The sequence below is a fragment of the Nicotiana tomentosiformis genome, chromosome 7, assembly GCF_000390325.3.
Source record: "Nicotiana tomentosiformis chromosome 7, ASM39032v3, whole genome shotgun sequence".
In the NCBI taxonomy this organism is placed as follows: Eukaryota; Viridiplantae; Streptophyta; class Magnoliopsida; order Solanales; family Solanaceae; genus Nicotiana; species Nicotiana tomentosiformis.
The window spans coordinates 76,351,059-76,366,720 of NC_090818.1; the positions used below are offsets into that span (position 1 = coordinate 76,351,059).

The following is a 15,662-nucleotide window of genomic DNA, read 5'->3' on the forward strand; positions in this document are numbered from 1 at the left end:
TGTGATGTGACATGCTATCTGCTTATTCTCCCTTATTAGATAGTAGAATATTTGATATTCTAATGAAGTCATGTTACCCCGAGGAAATTACTAATGACCAACAAAAGAAATTGAAAAGTAAAAAAAGAAAAAAGAGAAATAGCAGAAAAAGACAAAAGAGAGGGTGTGCTGTGTAAATAGGAAAAACTTGGAGTGGGATTGTAAACTGCAAAGTTGTGCATTATGGACCAAAATCTTAATTTAGAGGAGACGCCTTAACAATAATTTCCCCATTACGGCTTTACCCAACTGGACCCATTATTGGAATATCTATTTCCACCTCTACCGGATTACCCGTCTGTTTTCTTGCGTTGTGTTGGGATCTCTTCAAAGGAAAAATCTCAATTTTTAGTCATAGATAATAAGTGTGAGATCCATCAACTTGAAGGTGTGTGCATGGGTATTCAAACAGAAGCAACACCTCTTCTTGAAGATGGGATTCTAGAGGTTCCAATTTCTCCTTATTTACTTGTGTGTTTTTTTTTTTGGCACACTTTATATTGAATAGTATATTATTTGGGAAGTCCATTCGGGGGGTTCGATGCTTTTTCTTTATTAGGAGTAGTGTTTTCTTTAAGAAGGCAAAATTTGTGTTTGGCTGATCTTCTTTTCATTTTGTTTCCTCTTTGGTCAAACTTTAAGGAATTTTCATTTTGTATTAAGCTAACTCTGCTGGGAATTTGTTAATATAACAAAGACTCTGCCATATTTTGCTAGTTTCCTAGTTCTATACCCTACTATTGGAAAAGTGAAAAGGTGGATTGAGTAGAAAATTAAACTAGAAAGAGAGCTCATTACCTTAAATTGGAAACAAGTGGAAGTCCTAATAAATGGATTCCCAATCTAGGCAGTTGAAATTAAGTGTAGGAGCAATATGAACCAATAGAGACAAGGGCGTAAGCAGAACTTTTTGTATGCTGTGTCGACATTTAAAAAAGTAAATAAAAGAATAATTACCTATATAATAAGTATAATATTAACCAAACATAATATATTAATAAAACACAATTTAAGCACCAAATAACCATACAAAAATCCAAGAAGACGGGGCTCAAAAATCATAAGAAGAACATGTATGCTAGGAGATTCGGACACATGACCTCTTCAAGAGAATGGAGGCAACTGACCGAGAGAGCTAAAGTGCAAGTTGTCATTTTTAACAAAATTTTATATTTATATACTATTTTACATACATATAATATATTTACTAAATTTTTCGACGTACAACCAAGGTGATTCCGCCCCTGAACAGAGATGATATTTTATTATACTTGTATTGTAATTGATCATTACCGAGTAAGTCTCTTCCTTCAAACAGTACAAAAGCATCATTCTCAAGAAATAGGACCCATTGTTGATAAAAAGTGCATACTGGAAAAGATTTAAACATGAAATTGATGTATTCTCAACAGTCCTTTCATCTAATTTTTTTCAAGGAAAAGCATTAAATGATGTTCCTAAATTTTTTTAGACTCTACACTGTTCAAACCCCAGATTCTACACTGTTCAAACCCCAGTCTCTATAATCCTTTTGGCATGAAAATAATCTGTCACATCTTTTCTCCGTCTTTGCTCAGTGGTTATCTGTGAAGATTTGTGATTCCACAAAATATGAAATAAAGAATTGACTGGAGAAGGAACGAGGTGAAATAAGTTCTTAATAAAAAAAAAACAGTGAAACTATTTGGCGAGGCCCCTTTAGTTTCATTGGTCTTCAAACTTAGCTGCTGTATATTTTTTTAATTATATAGATCTTTGTTTTACAAAATTGAGCTGGCCATGTATAAGTACTCTGGCTCTTCCACATGTCAAAGCATGGAGTCTATCATTCTTATTTAATATAGAAGATGATAAGCAGATGTGAATGTGATTCGCTTCAAGTTTCTTTTCTTGATAATTTCCTATTTTCAGGATGAGAATAGTGGACTCTACACTGGAGATGGTTCTGTTGATATCAAGGGTAATCCTGTTTTGAAGAGTGAGACTGGGAACTGGAGAGCTTGCCCCTTCATTCTTGGTACGTCAGACTCAGATTTCGCTTTTCTCACTCTGTTTTATAGTGTGAGTGATTTGCTTGCTGACCTTGGTGTCAGGTAATGAATGCTGTGAACGTTTGGCATACTATGGCATTGCTACTAATCTTGTTACCTATCTTACCACAAAGTTACATGAGGGAAATGTCTCAGCTGCTAGAAATGTCACCACTTGGGCAGGCACTTGTTCCCTAACTCCCCTAATTGGAGCTGTGCTAGCAGATGCATACTGGGGAAGATATTGGACAATTGCTACCTTCTCTACGATCTACTTCATAGTAAATATCTCACTTTCACTTTACAGAAAATACAAAATTTATGGTGTGTGTAAGATGGTTTTAACATTATCTCCTTGTGACTTGCATATTCATATTTTGTCATTTTCCCTTTCCTACCGGAGAGTTTCTCTGACATAACTAACTTCAATCTACTCATACTTGTTTAGTTCCCATTCCTTGGGGAATGCCAAAACTTAATTTTGATGTTTTCCTAGAAATAGTTGAGACTGTATTGGTTAGGGAAAAGGTCTGAATTTGTTCCTATACTAATTGCTAACCCCCCCCTCCGGGGTTAAATTTTTGGTTCACTCATACCCTTGCCATTAGCAAGTCGTGTCGTATTCTTGCCATTAACAGAGCTCTAAGGCTAAAAGGGTGGACTCGACGTATCCAAATTCTTCAAGGAAAAAGGTCTAAATTTAATCCTTAACCTTTGACAATGGATTAAAATTAAACTCAGGTTGGAGCTTTGTAACGGTCAAGGTCAGAAATGAGATTTTTTCCTAATGGCAGGAGTAATATTATACCAGAAGTCTAACAGAGTGCAAAGTTACTCAATTTTGGAATGTACAGGGGAAAATTTGACCTTTTTCCCTCTTTATATTAATTAGGAAGCTCAACGTAAGGTCTGGCTAATGGTGTTGTGGGCCTTCACCTTTTCCTCGATCTTGGTGAATCTTATTCTTCTACAATTTGGTGAAACAGAAGACGTACTGGTGCAGGCCGGCCATTCAACTTTGCGGTTAATCTTATGCAGACATTTAGATGACAATCAAACTGAATTTACACCTTTGATAACCTGTTGTGTATCAGTTAGTTTGTCATTCCTATCTGGAACATTAGGATAGACAATGGAATGACATTCCTAGGGAACTTTAGATATCTGGAAATATTTTTCGATCCTATCTGCAACACAATAAATTACGGAGAAAAGAATAAAAGGAATATAGTGGAAATTACGGAGTCAAGTGATTCATATTTAACTTTTTTCATTTCTTTATCATTGGCGGGTGCAATTGTGGTACCAAATGATGTTACCTGGGTTCTAGGTTTGCATATTGTTATTGCAACTTTGAGGAAGGTAGAGACACTTTCTCGGCAAACTGCTTAAGTGCTAATTTCCTGTTATGACTGGTCCAAATAGATCTGCTTTACCCTGAGGATAGTACACTACTTTATGAAACTCGAGACAAGAGCTCTGCAATTGAAGGAAGCCGAAAGCTGTTGCACACTGATGAACTGAGGTACTAATATTTTTCTTATTGCCAAAGAGAATATTTTTATATTCCACTCTCTTCTCCTGTGTTCTTTTCAATCTTCACTTCAGTATGTTTACTTCACTAGATAGTGATTATTTGGTGTATATTTTCGAAAGAATCTCAAATTTCACTTAGCATATTTTCGAAAGAATCTCAAATTTCACTTAGCATATTTGTGCAGCCTTGCTTTTTGGAATGTGTAATCTTTCATTCCTCTCCTCTGTTGTTCTTTATTTCATATTCTTGATGGTTTATGGCTATCTTTTAGTTCTCTTGTTCATATTATCTAAACACACGGATTTGTCTTTTTCTCTCTAACATGTAGTGATTCAAAGCTTAATGATATCTTCATATAAAGTGAACAAAATCAGTTTATGCTACATGGCCAAACTTCTTAGCCGCTTGGACAACCATTGCAAAAAATTTATAAAACTTTTCTTCTGAAAAAAGAAGTTTGGGTAAAAAGAAACCGTGTTTGGATATTTTTTATTTTTATTTTTTATTTTTAAAAGATCTGAGCGTTTTCTGAGGCCTTCTTTAAACATGACTTTCTTAGCTTGTCAAACTTTCTCTCCTTCACTAAGAAAGTTATCCGATAAGCAAGATCTTTAATTGATGTGCTTGAATAAGGTTGACCAATTCTAACTACTTGGAGCTATTGAGAAGATAATTTTTGAACCTTGTAATCTTACATTATAAAGAAAATTTGTTCTCTCGCCCTTCTTTCTATTCTTCGATTTTAGATGATAAGAAAGGAATGGAATTTCTGTTCTTGGAGCCAAAGTCGATGAAGAAGAAGTTTTCTTGGACACCCTCAAACCACTTCTTTCAAAACCAGTTCTTCGGAAAAAAAAACTCAAAGAAACACGTTTTGAAAAGTAGGCTTTCAAAACAAATTCCATGGAAAAATGCCAACTTAATTTTGTGGTAAATTTTCTATGGATTACCCAATTTCTTTATCATAATGCTTCTTTCTCCTATTTACCAGTCATTCTACTTAGATTTTTTTAAATGTGGGGAGATGATCATCTGACTTCTTTTGACAAGGTTATGCATTTTCTCTTGTGTTTATTTGATTTGTGGTAAGAGGTGGTCATCTGGCTGCTTTTGACTAGGATATGCCTTTTTTTCTTTTTGGTGTTTATTTGTCATTTTGCAACAATGAAATGTCGGATCCCTAATGGCATCAATGCAGTTCATTACTCTGCTGATAGTGGTTTTAGGTCAAATATGACTTCAAAGAGATGTCAACTTGATGCTGAAAAGGTAAACAATTTACAGTAAAAAATAGAGTTGATGTAGCGTTTCGCTACACTACCTTTCTTAATTAGATCAACTAAGCATTGTTTACATCTAGTTGCCATCTTTTTCAGCATTCTTTTTTATCAGTTTATGTGTATAATTAAACACAAGAGTATTTATCTATACTAAATTCTAACACCAAATGTTGATCGGCATTTTTATCCTTCATAAGTGCATCCATGTTGGATAAAATTGTAATACAATTAATTTAAAACTTCATTATTTCCTCTCATTCATTGTTGATCTCTTAAATTAATTAAGGAATTTCATTATTTCCTTGTATAGTGACTTTTTAATGAACAAAAAGCTTCACTATTTCCTTTTATGGTGGCTTAATGAAAGCAGTAAATCTCTTTTCAATATTCAAGTTCTTTTTTTTCCCCAACTTTCCAAGTTAGCATTAGAAGTGAGAAACATTCCAAAATACACAAATAATCTGTAAAATAGTATGTTTATGGTGTGGGTATTATTCTTTAGAAGATTATGTGGAATTAGTTCTTTGGGTGTGATTAATATGGCTCTTTGAGTGAGTTTACTCTGACATGCTAAATTTTTCAATAGTGCATAAATTGAAGTTACGTGAAGATTTTGTCATAAAAATGCATAATTGCAAACATATGAATTATTTTTTATTTCTTTGATAATTATTCATATTTCTATTTCTTGGAAACTAAGGTTGCAAGGATTGTAAGCATCGAAACTTCTTGTTGTTGCGTGCTTGGTTAATTTTCACTTTGAGACTGTTTTCCTCCTTTATTCTCTTAGTAAATGGCTCCTTGGCATTTAGGTACTTGGTGTTGTTATATTTTACTGGGTTGTTGTTGTTGTTGTTGTTGTTGTTGTGTTGTTATATTTATGCACTTACACCTTTAACAATTGGTACTTATTTTTTCGGGCATATCATTTTGTCCCAAGATTATCCTGTGAGAAATAATACACGGGAAAACATTCTATTGATTTATTAACAATGATACAATGAGCCCTATATATATAATACATGTTCTACTCCTACTACATATGTGACTAGGTTTATTTACATATAACTATTTAACATTCCCCCTCAAGCCGGTGCATACAAATCATATGTACCGAGCTTGTTACATATGTAAATAATACGAGGACCAGTGAGGGACTTGGTGAAAATATCTGCAAGCTGATCATTCGATTTCACAAACTTTGTATTGTTGTAGCAAATATCTCCTGAGAGTATTTTCTCTGACGAAGTGACAGTCAATCTCAATGTGTTTAGTTCTCTCATGGAATACCGGATTTTACACAATATGGAGGGTAACTTGATTATCACACACAAGTTCCATCTGACTGATTTCACTAAATTTCAACTCCTTGAGCAATTGTTTGATCCAAACTAGTTCACATGTTGCCATAGCCATTGCTCGATATTTTGCTTCTACACTAGACCGAGCAACCACATTCTGTTTCTTGCTCTTCCAAGACACCAAATTGCTTCCTACCAAAACACAATATCCAGACGTAGAACGTCTATCAGAAAGTGATCCTGCCCAATCAGCATCTGAGTACCCAACAATCTGCTCATGGCCTCGATCCTCAAATAATAACCCTTTGTCTGGAGCTTACTTTACATACCGAAGAATGCGGACAACTGCATCCCACTCAACACTCACATGAAAGGAAATGTCTGATCTAGTCACTGTGAGGTAATTTAATTTAATTTAATCTGCAGCTTGTCATTCCTGTCTCCTCAAGAATGTCTAAGGCAAACTTTCGTTGTGAGATCACAATACCTGAGCTAGACTGAGCGACCTCAATACCTAGAAAATACTTTAATCTGCCTAGATCCTTAGTTTGAAAGTGTTGAAAGAGATGTTGCTTCAACTTAGTAATACCATCCTGATCATTGCCGATAATAACAATATCGTCAACATAAACCACCAGATAAATATAGAGATTTGAAGTACAATGCCGATAAAACATAGAGTGATCAGCATCACTATGAGTCATGCCAAACTCCTGGATAACTGTGTTGAACTTACTAAGAAAGATACATTTGAGAGCACGGGGAGCTAACTTATCTTTTTCGGGAGCTAAGTTATGAACGAAACATGTGCTCCCAAACACACGAGGAGGAAAAGAGTATAAGGGTGACTGAGGAAACAATACCGAATACGGAATCTGACTATAGAGGGAAGATGAAGGCATCTGATTAATCATATAACAAGCCGCGAGAACTGCATCGCCCCAAAAACACATCGGAACATGAGAATCAATTAGAAGTGTGCGAGCATTTTCAATGAGGTGTATATTCTTTCTCTCTGCTACTCCATTCCGCTGAGGGGTATAGGGACGAGATGTCTAATAAATAATTCCTTGAGAAGTCATAGACTGCTGAAATTGAGAGGATAAGTATTCTAAGGCATTATCACTACGAAAGATATGAATAGAAACGCCAAATTGGTTTTTTATTTCAGCACAAAACTCTGGAATATAGAAAACAACTCAGAACGATCTTTCATTAGGAAAATTCAAATACATCTTGAGTAATCATCAATGAAATTAACAAAATAACGAAATTTAAGGTTGAACTGACTCTACTAGGACCCCATATATCAGAATGAACTAAAGAAAAAACAGACTCTGCACGACTCTCAACAGTACGCGAAAAAGTGGCTCGGGTATGTTTCCCAAGTTGACACGACTCACAATCTATTGTAGACAAACTAGATAAACTAGGCACCATATTTTGAAGCTTGGATAAACTTGGATGTCCTAAACGTCTGCGAATTAGGTCTGGAGAATCTATAACTGGACATGCTGTGGAAGGATTGAGTGAGTCAAGGTATTAAGGGCCTTGCGATTCACGCCCTGTGCCAATCATCTGTCCCGTACTGCGGTCCTGCATAACAAAAAAGTCATCAATAAAGTATATACCACAATGGTGGGCACGAGTTAACCGACTAACCGATGCAAGATTACAAGGACAACCAGGGACATAAAGAACAGAATCTAAAGACAAAGGATAAGGGATTAGCTTGTCCAACTCCTTTTTCTTTTGTTTGGACTCCATTGGCTAAAGTAACATTAGGAAGAGACTATGGATAAATAATATTTGACAAAAGTGACTTATTACTAGAAATATGATCAGAGGCGCCTGAGTCTATGACCCACGGTCCAAGAGTAGTAGACTGGGAAATACAAGCAAAGGAATTACCAGCAACAGAAGTATCAGTCTGAGCAACTGAGGCTAGTTGTGGAGGTGTCTGCTTACTTGCTCGACACTGAGGGAACTCATTATATTCCCCTTCAGATAAAGAAAACCTCTGATTACCTGTAGTCTCTGTTTGAGCAACATGAGCATTTTTAGGTAGTCGACCATGCAAAGAGTAACACACCTCACGGATGTGTCCAACCATTACAATAAGAACACTTGGGTCGAGACCTTCCAAAATGACCTCTATTCTCCATGGTCTGAGATTCCCAACTTTCCACTGTTTTGGGATGCGACTTGCGAGAACAGAGGACTCAGCTATCTATGATGAGATCACTATGTGACTGGACGCTGCAGCAAGGCGAAGTAATCGAGAGAATAGCTCATCAACTGTAGGGACAGTCGGGCTAGCCAAAATCTAGTCACACACTGAATCAAGGTCATTAGGAAGTCCAACGAGTGTTAGAACTAGAAACATTTTTTGTCGTTGCTTTTGTTACTTTTCAACACTAGCAGAAATTGGCATCAACTTCTCAAATTTCCCCATGATTGCCTGTACTTTTCCCAAGTAAGTTGACATATTCAATTCTTGTTTCTTCAAATTTGTCATCCGCGATACCACATCACAGAAACGAGAGATGTCATTAGTGTATAAAGTACGAGCATTTTCCCAAACTAAATGACATGCATGGAATGGACGAAACAAAGGCATCAACTTGGAATCAATAGATCACCACAAGATACTACATAACTGAGCATCGATCTTTTCCCACTGTACTTTGGCCTTTTCATCTCCCTCACTAGCCTTTTTGGTTAAGTGATCTTGAACACCTTAACCTTTACACCACCACTCCACAGACGAAGGCCGAGATAAATAATTTGAACTTCCAAGTAGGGGTTCAGAACTAATCATAAAGGCTGAATTTCCAACTCCATTGTTTTTGGAACCAAAAATATCATGTCCGAGAGACATGGTTGAATCAAATAAGTACGAAGTCACAAAATTTGGGGCAAAATTGGTCCAAAATTGTGTTAGGTCATAAAAACAGTTCAGAAGCAGCAGAAAAAATACACTGTAGCCGCCGAAAACTGGAACAGTCGCCGGAAAATAAAAAGTTGTCGGAATGTGATGAAACATGAATGGGTAGAGTCGGAAAAGCCTTGCGAACAAGTTGTCTCAAAGAGGTCAGCCAAAAAATGGCCGGAAGAGATCCCACGCGCCGACGCGTGGACCAGATCACGCCGGAAAAATTCTGATCCGATAGGCGCGTGAGAGCTCTGCTGTCGGAGATATTTGTTGGGGTTTGGTCGTCGGGGGTTGGAGGATCTTATGGTGGTGTTGGTTTTGCACAACACCGATGGAAATTAGTTTGACGTAAATCTGCCCTAGAAAGTCGCCGGAAATTGATGCACGACGACTGTGTGGCTTTCCCGGATGTGTCTCACTCACGCTCTGATGCCATGTGAGAAATAATACACGGAAAAATATTCTATTGATTTATTAGCAACGACAATGAGCCCTATATATATAATACATGTTCTACTCCTAGTACATATGAGACTAGGTTTATTTAATATTTACATATAACTATTTAACATATCCTTTATGTCTATACAAGTAGTGTTGCTGCCTAATTATTGATTCTGATTCTTTAGAAAATATTTTATAATTTGAACAATTTATCAGTCATTAATACTCCATCAGTTTCAGTTTATCTGAACCTATTTCTTTTTTGGTTCGTTCAAAAAAGAATGATCCTTTTCTAAATTTGAAAACAATTTAGCTTAAACTTCCAATTCTACCTTTAATGAGAAGCTTTTATAACCACACAAATACTCTGGACCCCTTTTTGACTTGTTTAGGACCACAAATTCAAAAAGTCTTCATTTTTTCTTAAACTCCGTGCCCCGTCAAATAAGTTCACATAAATTGGAACGGAGGGAGTATGATTCTCAAAGGAATTTGTTTTTGATAAGATGATTCTTGAAGGAATTATATCTTATTTTTATTTGGTTGTATTTTTGTTAGTGGTGTATTTTTAAAAGGTCATTATCTTGACATACAATTTTTTTTAATGATTCACACAGGATAATACGTGCAATGCAGTAACCAAAAACTAGTTCTCTGAAAAATGCTTTAAGTGCACTTATCACAAGGCAGAAGCAGCTATCTAGTGAAGCCCCTAGTAATTTCGCCACAATCCTCAATGCATCTCATGCAACATAAAATTGAACTTGCTGCATCTTCTTGCAATTATACTTCTCTTGCTATCTCGAGAAAGTGCTACTAGTATTTTGTTAAGCAAAGTACTGGTTTGTTTTAGCTTTGGAAATTATCCACCTTCCATTTTCCTGCAAGGGTTAGCGTTAGTGTGCTTTTTGATCTTCTAACATTATCTTCTTCAGATGCCTTGACAAAGCTGCTGTAGTTTCAGACGCCGAATTGAAAACTGGGGACTATTCAAATACTTGGAGGCTTTGTACTGTCACGCAAGTTGAGGAACTGAAAATTTTGATCCGCATGTTCCCAATATGGGCAACTGGAATAGTCTTTTCTGCTGTTTATGCACAAATGTCTACTATGTTTGTGGAGCAAGGGTCGGTGATGGACACTGCCATTGGTTCCTTCAAAATTCCTGCGGTCTCCCTTTCAACTTTCGATACCATCAGTGTTATTGTGTGGGTAACAGTCTATGATAGAGTCATTGTTCCAATCGCAAGGAGGTTTACTGGAAAGGAGAGGGGATTCCCCGAATTACAACGAATGGGAATTGGCCTTTTCCTTTCAGTGTTGTGCATTTCAGCTGCTGCTATTGTTGAGATCAAGCGTCTACAACTTGCAAGAGACCTTGATTTAGTGGATGAAGCCGTTGCAGTACCTCTCAGTATCTTTTGGCAGATTCCTCAATATTTTATATTGGGAGCAGCTAAGATATTTACATTCATTGGGCAGCTTGAGTTCTTTTATGATCAATCACCCGATGCCATGCGTAGCTTGTGTAGTGCGTTGTCGCTGATGACTACTTCTTTGGGGAATTACCTGAGCTCTTTCATACTGACTCTAGTAACATCCATAACAACTCAAGGTGGCAAACCTGGATGGATTCCAAACAACTTGAACAGTGGGCATCTCGATTATTTCTTCTGGCTCTTGGCTGCACTTCGCTTCTGCAACTTAGTAATCTATGTTTTCTGTGCCAAAATGTATAAATCCAAGAGGGCATCCTAAGTCCAAGTTGGTTTTACCACCGTCTATGCTTCAAAATGAAAACTTGACGTGATAATTGACTCTTATGTGAAAGAAAACATCTCTGTGCAAGTCACAAGCTAAACAAGTTAGAAATTCTGTACGTTAAACTTTCAAAATCTTTAATGTATATATGAAAGGTGCAAGTGCTCGGAGTTGAACTAACATCATATTATTCTTTCAAAGTTGCTTTGCTGCATCCCACAACGTTTCCACTATTCAAATTATGGCTGCTGCTTTTGCAAATTTCCCTTGTTCCATGGCCTTGGTACTTTTAAATTTTCCTTTCGACTCTTGATTATGCCTTTTCTGAGAGAGAGAGAGAGAGAGAGATTCTCACCTGAACAAGGGTGATTCCTATATAAGACTTATTCACCTTGGCCACTCAATATACCAAATCACATTCAAGTTTGACGCTAGTTGAAATTAGCGTACTAAAAGCCAACACTAACAATAAAGGAATTAACATCACCAACACTAACAATAAAGAAATTAACTTATGGGAACGCTATGATGATGAAAAAGTGACCCCAAGACCATAAGAACACACGTCAAATTAAAACCAAAATAACATTCTTAAGAAAGAGCAAAAGGAAGATGATGTTTTACATGGGTGACTCAGTTCATATATAATCCTTCATCGAGCCCACAAAGAACTCTGGCTAGATGAAAGAGAGGAGCAACTTAAGATACTGAGATTATTTAAATAATAATTAAAAAATGAACAAGGAGGAGGGGTAAATTCATCTGTTAAAACCAAAACCAAGGCAAGCTTTAGCTAAAAGAACCCCTTTGTTTTGCCTACCCAGAGGACAAGAAATATATATACGAGAACGACATCATGTATACACAGAAAAAAAGACTGAAGCTATCAAATAATGCCCCATTCAACCTTCATTTTAGTTTAATAATCAAGTCTAAGTATGCTATAAATAATCCTTTATATTTTGATACTATAAAAATTCAAGTTTCATTTTTGGATGAAGTTACATGATATAACTTTTATTAGTTTAATAGTTTACTCAAGAGTTACTCAATAAATCTTGGAATTGCGGGAGGGGTGGATGTTACAGATGATGAATCAATTTCTTTTATATGTCTGTCACTTTATCTTTGTTAGTGTGATCTGCCAATAATAATAGATGAATCAAAAACTTTTCATTCTAACTTTTTCTTTTAATTCAAATTGAGATTTTGCCAATCCTCCTATTTTATTTTGCAAAATCTGAAACTTAGGTAAGTGCTGTTTAAACTTATGTATAAAAAAATATATTTCATTTAATTCAGTCCCTTCATGCTTACTATAACTAGTTATTTTGATTTTCTATTAGTGACTTTGACTATAACCTTACCTCTATTTATTGGTCTGAGTAAGATACGACTTATTTAAACTGAATATTTAAAATGAACAATTCATAAAAAAATCCTTTTGTGGGATTACATGTATTTTATATTACTTACTTTATCATTTATCAATTCATGTTCATTCTCATTGAGATTCTTATCAATTTGGATTAATATTTAGGTACCGATAAAAATGACTGAATTTTTTCTATTTGGAATCGTGTTAGGTCGGATACCTATCACTTTGGCTAGATTATTTGTAACTGCATATTTACAATATAGGCTTGGTGATTAGCCGGTCCTTTGATTAATTAACATCTCTTTTTGATTGATCTCCTCCTTTCTTTAATTCACAGGCACCAGAGGTCAACTTTTAATTGTTGTGAAAGTTATTGAATGAATCTGTTTTATTCTAATTCGATCTAAGAAGAAAAAAATCACGTTGTGTAGGATTTAAACCTATAACATTGGATTTTGGAGACCCATGTTCTACCGAACTGAACTAAGAACGCTTTCTTATCAGAACAGATAAGGCCGTAAACAAAAGGACTCTTTTCATAAACCCCAATATATTTTGTATATACATATTATGATAGCACGATAAAATCAAGCATTATGTCCAATTTAAAACGATCTCAATGTCACGACCCAAAACCCCATCAAAGGCTGTGATGGCGCCTAACCAGCTCGCTAGGTAAGCCAACACTCAATATCAATAAAAGAATCCAATTATTAAACTATCTAACTGTTTCATGATGTAAATAACAATGTGGAATAAATCACAATTCAATATTATAATTACATAATCAATGATAAGGTCCAAACACGACCACAACCGTCTACAACGTTCAAAACTCGGTGTCACTATATCATGAGAATCTAATAAGTGCAACTAGAATCAACTGAATAAACACATATGTCCTGAAAAGAAATATATAGACATAAATAGATAAGTAGGGAAAGGGGACTCCATGTGCTGCGAATTGGTTATGCCAAGCAGTTCATCACGAAGCCTCCAATAACACTCTTACTCAGCTCAAGGATAACCGCAAATACCAGTCTCAAAACCTGCACAAAATATGTAGAAGTATAATATGAGTACAAACCACGGTACCTAGTAAGTATCAAGTCTAGCCTCATTGAAGTGGTGGCAAGAGTTCCACTTCGACACCTACTAACAACTCAATAAGCATATGAAGTGTAACTGTCACGGGCCCAAATCTTTACATTGGGTAGCGGCACATGCTCGCCCATGCGGCGCCCGCGGACTCCCCTCGCCGCGGGCCAGCCTTCTTCTTGTCCCAGGATTTCCCAAGCACGATCCTGTGTCTGTCTGTGGGACTCGCCCTCAGGCTCGACCCAACCTGTGCCGCCCGTAAGATGCCTAGGCCGTTGGACCTAGACATGTCGTGGCGCTTCATCTTAGGATCAGAATCCATGCGCGCATTGGGGGATTGGCTTAGGACATGCCTTGTCCTTAGCCCAAGACTGAGCATCGCTCCCGCGTGCACAGCCCAATCCTCAAGCTTGACACTCGCCTAGTGCATCCGCGACTAGCTCGTGCCTCGCCCGAGTAAGGCAACCTTTAGCCTTGGCCATTATCATGCGCCTCTTTCGTGCCATGCCCATACATAGCCCTCTTGCAGCACGCTTCCATTCCGAAGTAGTGCAGTGTCGCCCACACCTGCACCTTTAGGTCAACGGACCCTTGCTTGCATGATTGAACCAAAGCCATGCTCACAAGTCGACACATGATGCCCCTATGACAGGTGCGTCAAGTATCCAATCGGCATGGAGGTCTCATTCTGACATTCGGCAGCCCGCGGGGCTGGCCGTTCCACACATCGAGCCTACAACACCACTTTGATGCCCAACGCAGGCCCGAAGGCGTTGCACCGCCCATAGAGTTTCCCTAACTCGTATGGGTGCCTTCGATACTCCTTTTGAGTCATCTAGGCAGGCCCTTGAGGTTGCCCCCAAGGTAGCTCGTTCTATGCGGCTCGGTGGCAGCACGCATGGGGGAGGCAGGTCGGAGCTTTCATCACCTATACCCCCCCTTATATATGCTTAAAATTAAAAAGCCCAAGTTGCCCGAGTAGACTGCTCTACGTCAGACCATCAGAAGGACCTTTTCTCACCAGTTCTTGGCCGAAATCACAACTCCAAAATACGAGTTGTGACATCCTCCCACACTCATAATGTCATCGTCCCCGATGACACATCATGGCTTAAGACATCCCGGAGTCTGCCCCCTCAGGTATGCCCATTCAAGCTCCCTTTGTCCTGTGGGTTGGACTTCCTCGAAGTCCTTTCTCAAAAGGAGTCGTGCCCCATGCGTTTCTCCCCCAAGTATCTTCCAAGCGTGCCTCTGCACTTCACCTCCATTCAGTGTTCACTTGGAAAGTGCCTCCGCACTTGCACCCTCTGACGTCTAACTTTGTGATTGACCCACACTAGTCAAATCACACCATGACCCTCACGGCCTTCATGTCCGTCTGAAGCTTTCCTTCACAGTTTAGCACATCAATGTGCTCTTTTGACGCCGCTCCCGTAGCCTTAAGATGCCCTCTTTGGCATGGCTCCCGTAGCATTAAGACACTCTTTTGGCATAGCTCACGTAGCATTCCGCTCCCGTAGCCTTCAATTGCCTTCACTACCTTGAAGATGTGTTCGCTTCCAGACCCACGACTTTGCCCATATGCCTCTTGCATAGGCGGGATCCTCTCACACTCAATGTGGAGGATACATCTTAGCACTGTCGTCCCACTTGGCATTCGGCCAGCACTTGGGATGACCTTTGGTGAGTACTACATTCCCAAAGTCATAGCATTGCCGCCTTTCCGAACAAAGCTCTTTGTTTTCCAGTTGTCACTTCCTCAGCAAGTAGCCAATGCTCCCGGTAGTAGTTCAATACTTGCCCTATAGACAGGCGCCCTCTTGGCCCTGCTAGCACGGCTTCCCGGTTCGGTGTGCCTC

At 38.0% G+C, this 15,662-nt stretch overlaps 1 protein-coding gene across 1 annotated transcript; it reads left to right on the top strand.

The window, feature by feature from the left end:
• The first annotated feature begins 244 nt into the window (after positions 1–244).
• Positions 245–11,507, top strand: LOC104115544 (protein NRT1/ PTR FAMILY 8.3-like). The gene is made up of 9 exons (XM_070180580.1): positions 245–486; positions 1,951–2,056; positions 2,133–2,399; positions 2,518–2,597; positions 2,708–2,761; positions 2,962–3,092; positions 3,194–3,399; positions 3,495–3,594; positions 10,502–11,507. Exons 1-9 carry the CDS (start codon positions 436–438, stop codon positions 11,322–11,324), a joined length of 1,818 nt encoding a protein of 605 aa, XP_070036681.1. The 5' UTR covers positions 245–435; the 3' UTR covers positions 11,325–11,507.
• The last annotated feature ends 4,155 nt before the right edge of the window (positions 11,508–15,662 follow it).